The sequence below is a fragment of the Crocodylus porosus genome, unplaced genomic scaffold (assembly GCF_001723895.1).
Source record: "Crocodylus porosus isolate Cpor-Errol unplaced genomic scaffold, CroPor_comp1, whole genome shotgun sequence".
NCBI classification, from domain to species: domain Eukaryota; kingdom Metazoa; phylum Chordata; order Crocodylia; family Crocodylidae; genus Crocodylus; species Crocodylus porosus.
Genome location: NW_017728943.1, coordinates 35,346,742 through 35,363,876, shown reverse-complemented (window position 1 = coordinate 35,363,876; position 17,135 = coordinate 35,346,742). Strand labels below are relative to the sequence as shown.

Genomic DNA, 17,135 nt, shown 5'->3' with positions numbered 1-17,135 from the left:
TCCTTTTCTGCCTCTGCACTGACGAGAAGGGAGTTCCCCAGCCTGTAGGTATGCTGCTGGTTCTTCCTCCCTGGGTGCATCACCTTGCACTTGTCAGTGTTGAAACCCATCCTGTTCTCATTTGCCCACCCCTGTAACCTGTCTAGGTCCGATTGCAGCGTATTTCTCCTGTCTAGCATGCCCACATCCCCCCACATCTTAGTGTCATCTGTGAATTTGAACAGGGTGCTTTTTACACCCCTGTCCAAGTCGCTGATGAAGATGTTGAACAGTGCGGGCCCGAGGACCGAGTCCTGCGGAACCCCACTGCCTACATCCCTCCAGGTTGAAAATGATCTGTCCACCACCACTCTCTGGGTGCAGCCCTTCAGCCAATTAGTGACCCTTTTGACTGTATAGGTGTTGACGGCACAGTCCCCTAGTTTTTTAATGAGACTGGGGTGAGAGACGGTGTCGAAGGCCTTCCAAAAGTCTAGAAAGACTACGTCCGCTGCTAACCCCTGCATCTAAGGATTCCTTGACCTGGTCATAGAAGGCCGCCAGGTTGGTCTGAAAGGACCTGCCTCTAATGAACCCGTGTTGGTTGCCCCTAAACATAATCTCCCCTGCTGGCCCCTTGTGGACATGCGCCAGGATAACTCTCTCAAAAAGCTTACCCAGGACTGAGGTAAGACTGACTGACTGGCCTATAGTTTCCTGGGTCCTTCTTCCTCCCTTTTTTGAAAATGGGAACCACATTGGCCCTTTTCCAATCCTCTGGCCTTTGGAAAGGGATTTGAGATGGGGCAAGAGGTACGTGCCTACTGATCTGGTGGCATCCATTACAATCAACTCATGGTTTAGAAGTGCCTCAAAGTGCCCTTTCCATCTATTTTGGATAGATTTGTTGTCTTTTACGAGTGTTGAATCATTCTGTGATCTCAGGAAAGTAAAACCATGGGAGGTTGGACTGTAGATGGCTTTGATGCCTGGAAGAAACTCTGCACGTCATTGTCAGCTGTACATTGACAAACACCTTGGCTTTATCCTGTAACCACTAGTTTTTGATTTCCTGGGTCCTCCTTTGACCTTAAACTCTGAGGAGCTGATATGTCTCCTCCTGAAACGGTGTCATCTTGTCAAACAGAATGAGCCCTTCTCTTCTGGTTGAGGAGCCCTATATCTCAGTATTGCTTTTATTGAACCAGTGTAGAGTTTATCAAGTAATCATGTAATAAGCATTTTGTATTTTGCTCTCAAAATATTTGCATAACTTGCTTAGCATTTTTCAAATCCATGTTGTCTAAATCACTGTGTGCGCATGTTATTTTTTCTATAGCATCTACTAAACATCTGGAGAACTCCTTTCTTAAAAATATTTTAGTTTAGCAGTTTCTACTTCTAACATGGCAACAATGCATTGTTGAATTCAGTTACATGGAATACAGTTTTACCTCACCAAGACAAATCTGCAATAATTTTCAGTCTCTTTCATGGTTTTTATTTGAATCCCTTACATTGATTATGCAAATTTCAAACATTGGTTTTGCATGCAGGTCTTATGAGAAGAAGAGTTTCCATTTCATAAGCTTTCATTTACATAAATAGTTGATAGCTCTGACTTTTTTAACTAAATCCTTTTGTCTTTTGATTTTGAAATATTTAAGCTTAACAAGCATGAGAAAATAGCTGCATTCAAGTGAGCTATCGAACTTGTGAAATGAGCTTATAGTTATGCAGTTTGCTAAACTACCTGTTCAATTTTTACTGAATATTTTACTGAATCCAAGATGACTTTGAATTTAAGTCATGTAAATTTGCTATAATTCTTCCATATATAGAGGCTAATTATTGGCGGGGTCATTTTAAACTAATTCCCCTCTGCTTTAGCAAGGCAAGCAGTGGTGGGGATGCAAGCTGCCTGCCCCTCTACCCATGTCCACCTGTACCTGCCCCCATTCAACTTGTCCCCACCCTCCCCCTGTGCATGCCTTCCTTCCCCCCAACTTGCCAGAGCCAGGGATTCAGCAGTTCCCTTGCTGCTATGCAATCTCCCCTGCACTTTTCACCTAGCACTGTGCAGTTTCTGCCACACTTGCCTTTCCTCCCTCCCTCCCCATCACTACTCTGTGGTTTTCTCAGGCCTGGGGCTGGAGCCACAGCAACCACCTGCCCCAGGCTATACTCTAATTCAGGGGTCAGTAATGTTTTTGGGCAAAGTGCCAAAAATGCCTGCAACTTTGATTTGTAAGATGTTGGCATGCTAAGGGAGGCATGAGGCATCCTTCAATCCTTGTGGCAATACAACCTCAGCCCCTTCCATGCCATCTGCACCGAGATGTGTGTGCACCTGCTGGATCCTGGTGCAGCTGCTTGCAGCCTCCCGGTTGCCTGCCACAGCTAGCCTGGGCTCTGGGCAGGAATCTGCCACCCACCACAGAGCCCAGGCTGCAAGCAGCTGCATTGGGTTCTGTGTAGCCTGGGCCCCGCTTGTAACCAGTTGCGGATTAATGCATGCGTCAAGATGGATGGCAGGGAAAGGGTCAGGGTTGCGCTGCCATAACAAGGATCAGGCCCCTTGTGGCTCCTCTGCTATCTGCCCCGAGGTATGCTTGCCAAGCAAAATGCCTTTGGGTTTCCTATCCCTGTTCTGATCTAAGACAGGGTTTCTTTTTCCCCATGTTGGATTCAAATAAATACAGTAACTTTCATGGTAAACATATACCTCTACACAATCACTAACAATTCAGTTCTTTTTTTGCCCCAATTCAGCAACTATATGTGAAACAGAAGTTGTAATATGTATAGGTGGCTATAGGATGAAAGCTATGTGCCTAATCTGCTGGAAAAGGTCGGGAAATGTCTGCTGAAAAAAGCATTTGGGCAAACTTTCCCCTGTCTTTTTTCATCAGTTGTGTGTGACAGGCAAAAGTGAGAAGTGGGAGAAAAAAGGTAGACGCAGAATGGAAAAGCCGTGTGGGTTACAAGTTGTCATGGCCAAAAAGCAGTATATCTGCTTCAACAGCATTTTGAGAGCAGCTTGTTCTTCCTTGTGTTATCACCGTATGTGGGCTGGTGCATCAGAAGAGGAACTATTCCATCTCGTATTGAGCACTGCATGCCTCAGAGAAAATAGGCATGTTTCCACCTCAGTTATAGCCCTAAATTTGCCTGACTTTTGTTTAAAGAATAGGGAGCATTTTACTTATTTTACTGTTTTACCAGGTAACGAAGCAGAAAGGGTAAGATATATTGCAGGGTTGTTGGATGTAGTCATGTTGGTCTAAGGACATAGGCAGGCAAGGTTCTTTGGGTAGATGTGATATCTTTTATTAGACCTACTAAATAGTTGGAAAAAAGTTCTTTGCAAGCTTTCAGGCACAGATGCCTTTCATCAGGCATAAGAAAAATCTTATTCACCCTCAAGCCTACTATCTGCTGCTCTCAGTACTGGACCTCACAGCTGCAGCAGGGGATCTCTGTCTGCCCCATATGGCCTTCCATTTGAGTTGTGAAACATATTTTCGGATCCTGCTTTCCACATAGTGTGTAAGCCTAGAGTATCACTTACCCAGAGATCATTCTTTGCCACAGGCAATCGCTAAAGGAGATAAAACAATGAAAAGATTTCTTGTATAGGGAAAAAGAATTACACAAGAAATACTGACCATATGTTTGAACACAGTGTAAAAAGACAAGTAAAATTTCTTACTCAGCTTATACCCTAGCTCATGAGATGCCTGCCTGTTTTTTGTTGTTGTTTCTTTCAGGGTTTTTTTTGTGTTAGAGATCAGCCTTTCTGCTGATTTCTACCTGCCCTGATTGCTGGGGACCTGGAATCCTGAGTGAGCCTGGGAAAATCCAAAGACCATGCTTCTATCATAGCTAGACTTTTAAAAACTTCCAAAGCAGTCTTGATCATCAGCCTTATTTAAATTGCTCATGAGTCACCAGAATCCTTCAAAAATTTGTCTCCCTGGGACACCTGGCATCCCTGTAGGTCAGGGGTTCCCAAACTGGTATGTGGACCCCTGGAGGTATGCAAGACATCTCTGGGAGAAATTGTGTAATGGTGGATTTAACTTTCATTATAATAATAATCAGCGCTTAGGGGGTTAAAATATAAAACGTATGCTGGTAGGGGTACACGGGCAGCTGGTAAATCTGGAAGGGGGTATTCAATAAGAAAAAGTTTGGGAACCTCTGCTCTAGCTGCTGGGCCATTTCTCACAGATGCCTTTGCAATAAAGGAATTGATTTCCCCATTACAGGCAAGCAATACCTTGGATGACCCACCCATTAATTTTTCTTTCTGTGTATGTGTGGGAGTGGCAAATCTTCTTGTCCTAGTGGCACAATAGCAAAAGAAATTTATCATTTACACCCACTCCATTTCCTTGACCTAACCATATCCAGAATCATAAAAGATGTGTAGATTATGTTACGCTCTCTGTATATATAATGATTAATAGTAACATAAATTAGTACAGCATAACATGGGCTTCTCAATGAGATTACACATGCTCTCTCAATTAAATAAATACAAGAAAATCTGTATGATGCTCCATGAGCCTCTCCCCACCAGGCATTGGTGGGGTTTGTGACAACCCCCCTCTAATATTTATTCACAGAGTTTAATGTTCTAAATATTTGATTAATATTCTCACAAGGTGGTCAGGAGATGAAAAATGTATATTCAGTTGAAATGATTGGTCAAAATGTGGATCAACAAAGTAGCTACTTAATTAGGCCAGGACACACAGCTCAGCAACCTGCATATTAATTGAAAGTTCCAAATTTTTAATGGGGCCTGTGGCGGAATGCCGGGCTAGCGGTTCCGGCACTGCTTAGGGGAGCCGCAGGAGCTGTGCGAGCGCGCGGCTTGTGGGGCGGGATTGGAGGTAGCTTTATAGCCGCCCTTGAGGTTCGCTAAGTTGGCACAAGTAGAAGACTTGGAGTAAGTTGTTAGTTTTCTTATTCTATAGGATGTCCGTTGGTTCACGAGGTTCCAGAGCCAGCCCTTGCGTTCCAACAGTGGAGCTAGTCCAAAGCTAGGTGTGGCTGCCGGCTCTTTAAGTCCCAGAACTGGTCAACAGCTCATGAATGGGATATACAGTACAAAACTGTAACACAGTGAGTTGTTGTCAGTTGTTGGATTTTCGAGGCCTTTGTCTTCGCTGGGGTACGCCCAGATGGAGAGGCTGAGAACCGGTTTATAGGGTGATCGGGCCTATAGAGTTTTCCGGTCGTCGTCTCTGCTGTTTTCTGTTTCTTTGCCTCTTTATAGATGTTGGTTGGACTGCCTCTGTGATACTAACTATAATATAAGCTGAGCATACAGGGATAGGATAGTTTCTTTTACATAGTAATTGCTAGGCAGATTTTTTACATAAGTTTCATTTCTGCAAAAACAACATTTCTAGATAAGAAATAAAATCTACAAAATGTGCATGTGTAGCTTAATGCCAACAGAGAAGAATACAAAGTGCTCATTTAGCTTACTAGTTAAGACTTCAAGGTTACATAAATGTGAGAGTGCCGCGCGGCAGTTATACAGAAGAAAAAAAAATAAAACAGTTACAGGGCCAAGATTTGTTGTCTTGGAGAGTGTAAAGAAAAAAAATCATTGCATCCAGTTAAAGTATTGAAATTCCTTTTATCTTGTTCCAAGGTTGCAGAGTAACAAGAAGGAAAGAAAAAAACAGCAGGGAACTCTCAGAATCAAAAGTGAGAAATGTTCAAGTTAGAAAACAGTTAGTTACTGAAGACATTGGAGAGGATTGTGAAGACACAGAGCAAGATCAGGGAAAGAAGAACAAAACTACTGAAAAAGACAACACATCACAGGTACTGGTTATTTGCTTGTTGCCAAGTCACCTTATTTCAAGTATTATTGAATGCAGTTGACAATACCATAGGCCCCCTTTTATGCATTATATCTATTATGCGATTACCTTGTCACTTGTACAGTAAGTTTAAACTGGCCACATGGGCAAATTAACTGTTGTGCCTTAAAGCTCCAACCAGCTATTAAGTTGTTGCTCAAAAACATGTAATAACTTTATAGCTGGTTTCTATCTAGCTTAATGTTGTATATGTAGGTAGTCTTGCAGCTGGGAGACTGCAGCTGCTATGATCTCCCAGCCATTGAAATGCACAATGCAGTTCCCCAGCAACGGGGTACCAGGACTCGGGGGCATTCCAGGCAGTGGCTGGGAGATTTGCAGCACTGCGATTTCCCAGCTGTGGGGTGCTCCATGCACTGCCATAGCTGTGAGACCGCGGCAGTGCATCACAGTTACGGGGTTGAGAGTCCCGCAGTTGACAGGGTTTTTGCACCACATGTATGGCTAGTACCGAGAGCTCCGTCAGGCACAGGATTGTTGGTCTGAGCTCTGCGTGGCTGCTCTGGCTGGGATCCCTATCAACAAAGGAGGCTCCCAGCTATGGGAGTCTACATTTCGCAGATGCAGGGGGGAGCCCAGGTTCAGGCTCTTCCTACTCCAGCAGTAAGACCTAATTGGATCTAGTGAATGGTCCTCAAATCACATTACCTGCCATGCATGTGTGGCATGGCAGGAGGCTATGGATTGTGCATTAGATCCAACTGCACCTTTACTTGCATGTGCAGAGTAATGCTTAACTTTATGATTGATCCTGTATTGTGATTATGTGCCACTTTAGATACCTTATGATAACATTTTTATGCTGGAGTGTCAGTTTCACTGAGCAGCTCCAGAACACCAAGCCTGGAAAATGTGAGGGCACCTGCAACATCATTTTCATTCAACAGCTGCAGGTCCTAGCAAGTGCATTTCTTTTGAGAAACACCATTTCCAAAATGTTGTGTGTTGTTCTTGAACGCAGCACAACCATCTTTCTTGATAGTTTATAGGGAAAATTGGATTGAGTGCCATTCTGCAATTAATTAATTACTTCACCAAGAAAATGTTATTGCTACAGAAGCCACAAGTATTTCTAAAGCTGGTATTAAGTTTTTGATCATTTAGCCTCAAAATATCATTAGTTTCCCTCAGTTATATGTAAAGAATTAAACTATCTTGAATGGAGTGAAAGATAGCCATATCTAGTCTTTCTGCTTGCTTTGTTTTGAATATTAAAGTGTCTGGAGATTGTGATCTTTGTCTTCTATTTCACAGAGTGCATCTGGAACCCCATTTGCAATAGCTGTGAAAAAAATGGAAGGGAATGAGAAGTCTGTGATACAAAGGGCTGAAAGATCTATGGAAAAATGTGATTGGCAACCCCATAGTGAAGTTTCTGACCACAGGCTAGTTGCAGAAGGCCAGCTCAGTACTCGGGCCAAAAAGACCAATGAAATGGAAAACATAGAACAGATCATCCCTTCTGCAAGCCAACCAGCTAACCAGGACAAGTCATCCCAGTCTCAGGTTTCACAGGATGAGACTCCAGAGCTTGATGTAAACCCAGATCCCGGTACTGGAGTTTCTGATTCAACAGGAAGCAAGGATTCTCTGCAGAGTTCTAAGCAAACCCAGCACAAGAGAGTCCCTTGCATGTATGGAACAGGTTGTTACAGGTAAAGCAAAGCTGTAAATAAGTTATATTCAGACAATTGCTGAGAAGCTGCTTGTTACCCCATGAAAGAGGAAGTGGTTAAAATGTTAGTCCTGGTTGTTGGAAAAGAACAAATGCAATAGCAGTGTTTTTAGAAACATAGGAAGTTTACTGACAAACAGTATAATAAACTAAGCTGGGGATAAAATACTTCAACAAATTACAAGACGCAGTTCATTAAAGAAATAGGCAATGATGGGTTTGGCTAAAAACTAGACAACTGTGACTACAGTAGAGAGAAGAAATGTAAGTGATGAGGAAGATCAACAGTTGGTTGTTCTATTAACAAATAAAGCTTTGTAAATCAATGATATTTTAAATATTTGCATTTAGGGAACATATGAACACAAAAAATGCCATTTGGGTCAGACCAATGATCTGTTTAGCCCAGTATTCTGTCTCTGAGTGGCAGAAATGGTACACTACAGAGGGAGAGCATTAAACCAGCTATCTAGAATGATCTAACCCTTATCCAGTATCCTCTCTGGCATCCAGTGTTATTGGTTTAAAGATGCCAGAGGAAACGACTCCAACCATTCTGTTCAATACCAATAATAGTATCTTCCATTAATTTATCCAGTCCCTTTTTGAACCTGGCTATCTAATCTGCCCCAAGCAATGACATATTCTATGAGTTTATGGCAATATGTAACTGCTTTCCCCAAACAGTTCAGCATTTTAAATTATGCACATTTTTATTCTTGTATAGCCTGGTGTTTAGTCTTCAGTACTGAGCTAAAATGAACCTTGCTTTTTGTATATTAATTTTTCTGTTTCGCAGTATAAAGGTTCAGTACTGTAGAAGTTAGTTACATGCCATCCCCATCTCTCTCAGCCTCTTCAGGGAGCCTTTCATGGCTTACCCCAGACTTTGCTTGGCCTGTGAAGTGCATGATCTGTGCCAACATTTTGAAGTGCTTCTAGCCTGCAAAGATGAACAGCATGTTTGGGTTTTTTTGTCCTCCTCTCTTCAAATTCTGCTACCACAGAGCACTACTGTTTCACATGTTTCTTGTCTTCCCTGGGGGCTGCACCAGGAGGCTGTTGAAAGATGTGTGTGAACTGTTAGGTGTGTTTGTGTGAAACCCTAGATAGACTTTTCCAAATAGGACAGGTCAAAGGATAGGGTACAAGTCCAAAGCTATATACAGTGGTCCTCTGGGGTTGAGCAGTAGGCCAATAGTATATTCTCATTTAAAAATAAAAGTACAGAAACAAGGTAGCTATTCAGGCAAAAATTGTTAAAGACTGTCATGTTTGTGGCAGAGCCTTGTTTGTGCTGGGGTTTATTTAACTCTCTGGAAAATTTGACTTGAAATTTAATTTTTCCAACTAGTCATATTTGAACTCAAGAGGCAGAAGAAAGTTAGCCACAGCTAAACTTCAAATTAGGGTGCATTGTTCAGGACTTGCATGCATGAGCTGGAAGGAAGTAGAAGGGCTTAGGGTTCATAAGCTACATTTCAGTTTGGAGCAAATAAGGAGAAGTCAGGATTGGAATAAAATAAAATCTTATGTTGCTATGAAAATAGAATGGAGCATGAAAGTAGGACTGTAAACTTGTCTTAAAAACCATGTATGCTAAGAGGTAGGGTTTAGTTGCATTTTGTGTTCAGTGGGATGAGGCTGAGGCAGGAAGTTATAGGATGATGGATGATAGCACTGAAAGAACAATGGGAGTATAACCTAGGCATTTGACTCGGTAATAAATTATTGGTGTGTGCATGTTTCCCTGAGGGTCATGCATAAAACCTTTATTGGTAAATATCTCTCAGCAAGTTATACTTATGCATTTCATTAGCAACTCTTGTAGGATTTTTAGTTTTATCGGCCCTGTTTTGCTCTAAAATAGATTTTTTTTTTCTTGTCACTCGTGCCTAGCAGGCAATGTTTTTTGCGCGAGAAACTGTATTATAAAATAATGCATAACAGTTTTTGTGTTGTTGATATGAATTTCATGTTCAATCTTGGAAGCAGCAGCTTTACTTTTTTTTTTTTTTTTTAAGGAACACTAAGAATGTAAAAAAAAAAAAAAAAGAGTTCAGCCTTACAGCTAGAGAAGCTAATGTTATATAAGATATTTTGTTTTAATCCCAAAGACTGCTGGGTCCTTGAGGAATTGGATATGCACTTGTGCTTGGATGCATATTTGGGGAAAATAACTGTGAATTAAATGTTTTTGGCAATATTTAATGCACCATAGGCTTTTAATAAGTAGAATGGTTTGGGGAGAGGTATGTGAGATGGTTTGCAGGAGGTCTTGAGAGCCCCGTTTATTTCTTGAGCATGTTTCATTCTAATTACTCTCTTCTTCTCTGACCAATATTTTACTTGGGCAAAGGGCCTGATGGAGGTTTCTCGTATCTCTGATATCTTATTGAAAGAAAAGGTGTGTCTTAAATTTTCTATTTCCTTCTCCCCAGCCCATCTTTTCAGGAGTTAGTCTGAAAAGCTACCAAAATTATGGTAATACCTATCGGGTATTTCTAAAGAGCTGTGTACATTTGTGCATTGTGTTTATTACCAGCTAGCAAACCTACTTTTAAATTGTCAATATTTATATTGCATGTATGTCAGAGGAAATAATAGTGCATCATATGAGTTTTAAAGAAGGCGAGCTTCCTGAAAATCTCTCCTGCTTTGGTACTGCTGCGAGTACTTGTGATACACACTTTGCCCTTCTAGTCATTGCTTTTCAGTTATTTATATATAGCCTGTCAATAAGACAAACTGCTCAGCTCTGACTAGCTGTTCTTTTAAATTCCCACTTCATGGAGAAGGTAACATCACTATTTAATTTCTTTCATTTCTTTTTTTTCCTTCCTTTTCCTTGCTTTTATGAATGTTCTATGAGCAGTCTCTCTTCATTAACACTCTTTCACTGGAGTATTTGAATGGCCTTGACGGCATCAGTCTTAATCTGTTAAAGTCCTAACAAATGGCCCCTACAGTTTTCACCTCTGCTTGATAAGGTTGGTGCAGTATATGAAAATGATGCTGATTGAAACGGCATTTGACCTGTGCCAAATCCACATTAACCAGCAGCTTCCTGTAACCGGGATTCTGGTGCTTTCCTAAAATAGTATGTATCTGTTCTTCACATTTTTTAGACTCAAGGCACCCCTTGCTAGACTTGAGGCCCTCCCTGGAAAATACCAGCTCTTATCTTGCTTTCTTTTTTGACTAGGGAAAAATAACAGAGCAATTCTTCTGTTGCAGGAAACTCAGAAGAGCCACAACAATTTGGAATGTTTTTGACCCTATGATTTCCTATTTAAAATCTCTGGGGGCCCTGGCGCACGTTCAAATTGAAGCTTGGATAGAAACTTGTTATATAGTGGCTGCACATTTTCAGGCACTGACTTTGTAATTGGTTTGCTCTTTTTATAGCTGGATGGACCTTTTTATGGCATGATAATTGTTTAATTGCATAGTGTATATAAGTTGTGACAGGGCCCCAGGTTTATCTTGTGAATCACATTTAGATGTTTGCGCATCAACCAGTGCCAATGTAGCACAGCCTTAAAAGGATCTCATACTGCCCCTGACTGCTTTGGCACCTTAGTTGAAAATCACTGCATTAAACCTTTAGTTACCTGGAGGAGTATAAGCATTTCAGGGCAGGAAGCAACTAAATAAAAATTGCTCTATTTTGAAAATATCTTTACTGCTTGTATGATGAGTCATTCTTTTTTTTTCTGCTTCTAATTCACAAAAAAGGTAGTGTATCCCTTAAAAAGCTGGGGGCACTGCTATTAAAAGCTGAAAGCCTGATACTCAGATTTCTTACTAGGGGGCTGTCTGTTGCCAGAATTTGTGAATATGTTATGAGAGCAGTGAACCCACCTTTGTTCAATGTGAATAGGATATAGCATCATCAGTAGCAATGCTTATACATTGGATAGACATTCGGTTAGTTTTCTAAAGCAGCCAAGCAGTTGTAAACTATTTTCGTTGGCTGGAGTGGTTTTGAAGAATAATAACAAAGGGAAGATATTTGGTTTCCATGTTGCTCTGTGGCAGTCCAGTATTCCTCCTTGCTAACGAATGGTTGTTAGTCATTTATTTTTCTGCATTACAATAGCACTTAGAAATGGCAAATGGGATCAGACTTCGGTTTTACAAGGTGATATTTATATGTAGTATATGACCCTCCTTGCTTCCAAGGAGCATATCCTCAAATCAGACCAAATAAACAAAAGGTGGGGAAATACAGGATTAACCTTAATTTGCAAATGGGAAATTTGGTAAAGAAAATTAAGAATTTTTTGTCCAAGATTACCAATAGAGTTAAGAGTTTAATTCTGATCCCCAGAATCCTAGTCAAGGGCTTTAACAATTAGCATCCTTCCTCTTTAGCAGTTACATCTATTCATTTGTGCCACTGGAGTTTGGAAGTTGTCATATCCTTTATACCTGAACAAAGATGTCACCCAAACTCTTAAGTTTTCTGTGCTTTGTTAATAGCATTAGAAGCTGACCATATTAATAGTAGTATTAGAAGCTGAGACTGGCTGTGACTCTACTGGACACTGCAGTGGTGGGAATCGCTGCTGGTTCTTCAACAGCCGTTGTCCTTTCAGGGGCTTCTGAACCATCAGGGGTGACAGGGTCCTGGTTAGGGTTTCAGGGAACAGATGCTCTCTCTCCTTTCTTCTCCCTTTAGAGGGAGGAGGGTGAGTAGGGGACTGTAGGATGTTGGTCATCCTAGAAATCCTGTAGGCATACATGTAACTGTACAGGGATTACACATAGTGCTTCAAAATATAATCTTACTGAGAAGTTCCTTATTGAAAGAGGTAATGTTTTATGCGCTTTTACCCTCTTTGTAGCGCTACAGGCAGGTTGAATGCTCACTGTTTTGTAACTCTGCAAGGGCCTATTTAGCACTACAGATGTAGCATACATCTGTGACCTCTAAGTCAAGGTGAAGTTGCAATATTTCTATGAGGTGTTGATTTACATATATATGGTAATTATTGTAAACCTTTTATTTTACAATATTGCATAGCTTACAGTGGTTTATACTAATATAAAATGTGCTTTGCTCCTTTTTCCTCAAAATTCATCAGCTGGTAATTTTGTTGAGCGTTGTAATCAAGGAAGTGCAGTAGCAGTGAAAGAAACTGCATGTGCTACCTGCAGGTCTCCCTAAATGCTGGCTGTGGACATACTCTTTCCTCTGGGCAGAGGCTCTCAAGGAAAGATGTTTTCTTTTTATTCTGCCTTTCAAAAACAAAGTATGTATTTGGGAGGCATGTTGTATGTGAGAAAATATGATATATTGAGCTTACTATTACAAGAAAAATAAATTTATTCTAGTCATGATTACCAGAGTTCCCTACTGTTCAGAAGTTTTTATAGAAATCAGCCATTTTGATAGTGTGCCATAAGTATCTACAGTAATAGATATGGTGGTCTTTTACTTTATTTCAATCTTTTTTTTTTTCAGCCAGGAATGAGAACATTGGCTTCTCCATGCTCTGTAACTTGAAGTTTGAAAAGAGCATACAGCTGAATGTGGACCACCTAAGACTAGGGCCATGTATATTTTAAGGGTGGGAGAAAAGAAAGCAGTAGTGATAACCCCAGATAAAGTGGGACACCAAGTCTGTCGCCTAGATAGAATCCAATAACTTCCTCTGATTTTTGACAGCTCTATTTGCTATCAGCTAACTGCATGCATGAAATGGAGTGTTTTGAGATCCCTCTAGGGAAGATGTTATGTAGGTATAACATGATGGTAGTAGTTCTGGCTTTGGGTTTCAAATATAGGAGTTTACCTGGTAAAAATGTACGTTTGATTTTCAGTCTCAAAATGGAAATAAGGTCAGCTCAATATCTTTGTGCAGATCAGTTTGCAGAAATAGTAGCTGAAACAATCAGGCTTCTCATTATCACAGCACTGGAGAGATTAAGGCTGAAAGGGGCTTTAATGCTCATATATGTACTGAGTTGTCTCAGATCCTTGATTTTCAACCAGGGTGCTTTGGTGCTGTGGGGTGCCACAAGATCCAGTTAAGGGTGCCACAGGTATGTCGCAATATTAGTTGTGCAAACACCTGTATGTAATTCACAAGGGAAGCCCAGAGATTTCAAATAGGAATTGATAGTTTCAAAAATACTCGACCCATGTGGTCTTTCTGAATTCTTTGCAACAGAAGAATTCATAGATTTCATAGACATTTGGGCTGGAAGGAACCCTGAAAGATCATTGAGTTCACGCCTCTGCCCCATGGGCAGGAAATCAGCAGGGATCATAGGATCCCAGCAAGATAAACATCCAAATGTGTCTTGAAGGTGTTCAAAGTGGGTGCTTGAACCGCCTCTGGGGGCAGTCTGTTCCAAACCTTGGGGGCTTGGATTGTAAAGAAGTTCTTCCTTATGTCCAGCCTTAATTGGTCGCAGTGGAGTTTGTGACCATTTGATCTTGTCATCCCTTGGGTCGCTCTGGTGAACAGATGTTCCCCCAATCCTGGTGAACACCCTGGATAAACTTATAGGTAGCCACTAGATCGCTCCTGAACCTGCGCTTTTCTAGGCTGAAGAGTCCCATGGCTCTCAGCCTGTTGTCATAAGGTCTTTTTTCCTGACCTCTGATCATGCGCGTGGCTCTCCTCTGCACCCTCTCAAGCTTCTCCGCATTCTTTTTGAATTGTGGAGCCCAAAGCTGGATGCAGTACTCCAGCTGCGGCCTCACCAACGCCAAGTACAAGGGGAGAATGACGTCCCAGGATTTGCTTGAGAACCGTCTATGGATGCAAGACAGCGTTTTGCTTGCTCTACTAGCTACAACATCACATTGAAGGCTCATGTTCATCTTGTAGTCAATCATGACCCCCAAGTCTTTTTCATCTGTAGTGCTAACTAGCGTAGCACTGCTGAGCCTATAAGCATGCTGCAGGTTTTTCCTCCCAAGATGGAGAACCTTGCATTTTTCGGTGTTAAACACCATCAGGTTCTTGTCCGCCCATTTCCTGAGCCAGTCAAGATCTGCCTGGATCACCCTTCTGTCCTCAGGTGTGGATGCTTTACCCCACAGTTTGGTGTTGTTAGCGAACTTGGCCAGCCTGCTTCTGACACCAGTGTCTACATCATTGATGAAGATGTTAAAAAAATATAGACCCTAGGACAGAGCCTTGAGGGAGTACACTGGTGACTGCGCACCAAGACGATTGGCTTCTGTCAACCACTTGAAGGTATCCAGCCTGTCAAGGTGTTCCTTCACGAGGTCAGCTTTGATGGAAGGTAAAGAATTTCTCTCACCTGGGCCTCCCTGACCCACAGTGGGCAGAGGCGTCCAAGGGATTGGTGAAAAACTGACGCAAGGTACCCATTTAGCAAGTTTGCTTTTTCATGGGCATCAGCTGTCAGATGTCCCATCTGGTTTAACAGGGTCCAGTGTTGCCCTTGCTTTTCCTCTGGCTCCGCACATGTCTAAAAAAGGACTTTTTATTGTCCTTGATATTTGTAGCTAGCTGGAGTTCTGTCTCAGCCTTGGTTTCCCGGTTTGCTCACTGCAGGTCTGGACCAGAGCAGGGTATTCCTCCTTGGTAGCGGTTCCAGTCCTCCATCCTTTGTAGCTTTTCCTCTTAAGACGCAGGAGGTCCACTAGTTCTCTGGAGCACCAAGGGGGCTGCTCTGCCTTTTTGCTGCTTTCCTCTGAGACTGGATAGACTTTGCTTGCGCATCCAGGACTGCTCCCTTGAGGAGCAACCACTTGTCCTGAAGTCCCCTCCACTTTGGGTTGTCAGCCGGCCCTGACGGTTTACACACAAAATAATTAATCTATTATTTTTCTGTAGTCAAGAAACAAGTGAAAGCTGGCATTTAGTGAGGGGCATCTGGAGTCTAATGGGGTTGAGAACCTCTGTCTTAGGTGTTTATGAATCCTAAGTCTCGTTAAGGTGTTTGTTCAGGGTGTCTCTTTTTCTGTGCATGTAGTTAGCCTTTCTCTGTATTTAGTGTTTGGAGTGAGACTACAGTTTGTGGATGTAATCACTTTAATATTATAAACCAAGAATTACAGCTCTGAAGTTTGAAGTTCAGGCTCTCTTCTTTTTGGAGCAGGTTGTCTGTTTTGATGATCTGTCCAAGGAGACTGAAGAAGATGCAGTCTGAAGTTTTGTGCACGAACTTGGTGAAATCTCTTTCATTGAGTTTGAACAAGACATAATAAAATATTGTATGTAATACTTCATTAACATATGCAGTGAACATTGTAAGAAGTTCTCTAATAGAGATTCTTCACCATACAATGGCTTTAATTTTCCAGGAAATTCTATGGATGTCAGGAAAGTAAATGGCTCAGCTCTACCTAATTTGGGACATTTTGCTTTTTAATTGGAGAGTTGTGACTTTAATATGGCAAGCTTGTCTGTATTAGTTTCTTCTATAGAACTGTTCTATTTGTACAGAAGTACTGAAAAAGGCAGGTGAATGTTTATATATTAGTCAGTGTCTGTACTATTACCATTTGAAGTCAGCAGAGAAAACTGCTTAAAGTTGGATGAAAGCATAATGGACGGTGTGGATTTGATTTAAATCATATCAGTTTAAATGGCTGGTCTTGCTACAAAAAGTGCATTCTTGTTGTTTGATATAACCATAATACATATTATTCACAACTTGGAGGTTGATGTTGTTCTCATTTTTAGAAGTTACACACTATACATTTTAAAGTAGCGACTTATTTTTTCAGATTAATTTTGCAGCTACATCAGAAAACAGAATTATGATTTGGCTATTTTATTTACCAAAGCTAATTGAAGCAGATACTTGTAAAGTCATTGGAAGGTGAACTATCTCCAATTCATTAAATTAACCGTGGATAGTTAAGGGATATTTTTGCCATACTGTGTTAGGAAGACATCAAATAAGTGCTGCAGGCATATGTTGTTAGCTTGAGGCTTTTTTACTTTCTTCTAGATTTCTTCTTATCATTGATTTCTTCTTTCTTTTATGGCCTGGCAAGCCTGCTGCCATGATTTGGTTTTCCCTTCTACTATACCATTCCCTCACTAGATCTCAGATCAATGGAGTGGCTATACTCAGAAACTTATCTTTCAAGATTTCTGGAATAGTCTACTCAAAATGTTTCTCTTTTGTTTCTACTGCTCCTCCCACCCTTCATTTATCTTCAGACTCCTCCTCCTTGCCCTGATCTATTCCACCCTCAACAATCCTCTATTCTTTTAACTTTTTGAAACTTTGCACTTTTTAGAGAGAGGTAAGGGCTTGGCTCTGTACACTAACTTGCAGAGAAAAAAGGGCTGATGGGTAAGTAATCAGGTCTGTTATCTTTCATCTCTATATACTGCTGTTAATAAGGATGTTATCTCTGGAGACAAAAGTCCACAGTTTGAGAACTGAAACTAAGCATCACAACGTTTCATAGGATCTTCTAGACTGAGCACTGAGTCCCATTGAGTAGAGTGGTTTTCTTTAATATTTACTGATCTATAGAGGACAGTCTGGGCTCCAATATAGTCCATAAAATTGGGCTCCAATATAGTCCACAGCCTGTTGTGACCAATTTATAAAACTTTCCTAAAAAG

General features: G+C 41.2%; 1 protein-coding gene across 2 annotated transcripts in view; it reads left to right on the top strand.

Moving 5' to 3' along the window:
- APLF (aprataxin and PNKP like factor) overlaps positions 1-17,135 on the top strand; it is a 94,910-nt gene that overhangs the window by 43,718 nt on the left and 34,057 nt on the right. For both annotated transcript variants that reach the window (XM_019549144.1, XM_019549145.1), the window contains 2 exons: positions 5,651-5,826; positions 7,140-7,540. In XM_019549144.1, the coding sequence (XP_019404689.1) occupies positions 5,651-5,826; positions 7,140-7,540 (577 nt within the window). The remainder of the gene's footprint in view (positions 1-5,650; positions 5,827-7,139; positions 7,541-17,135) is intronic.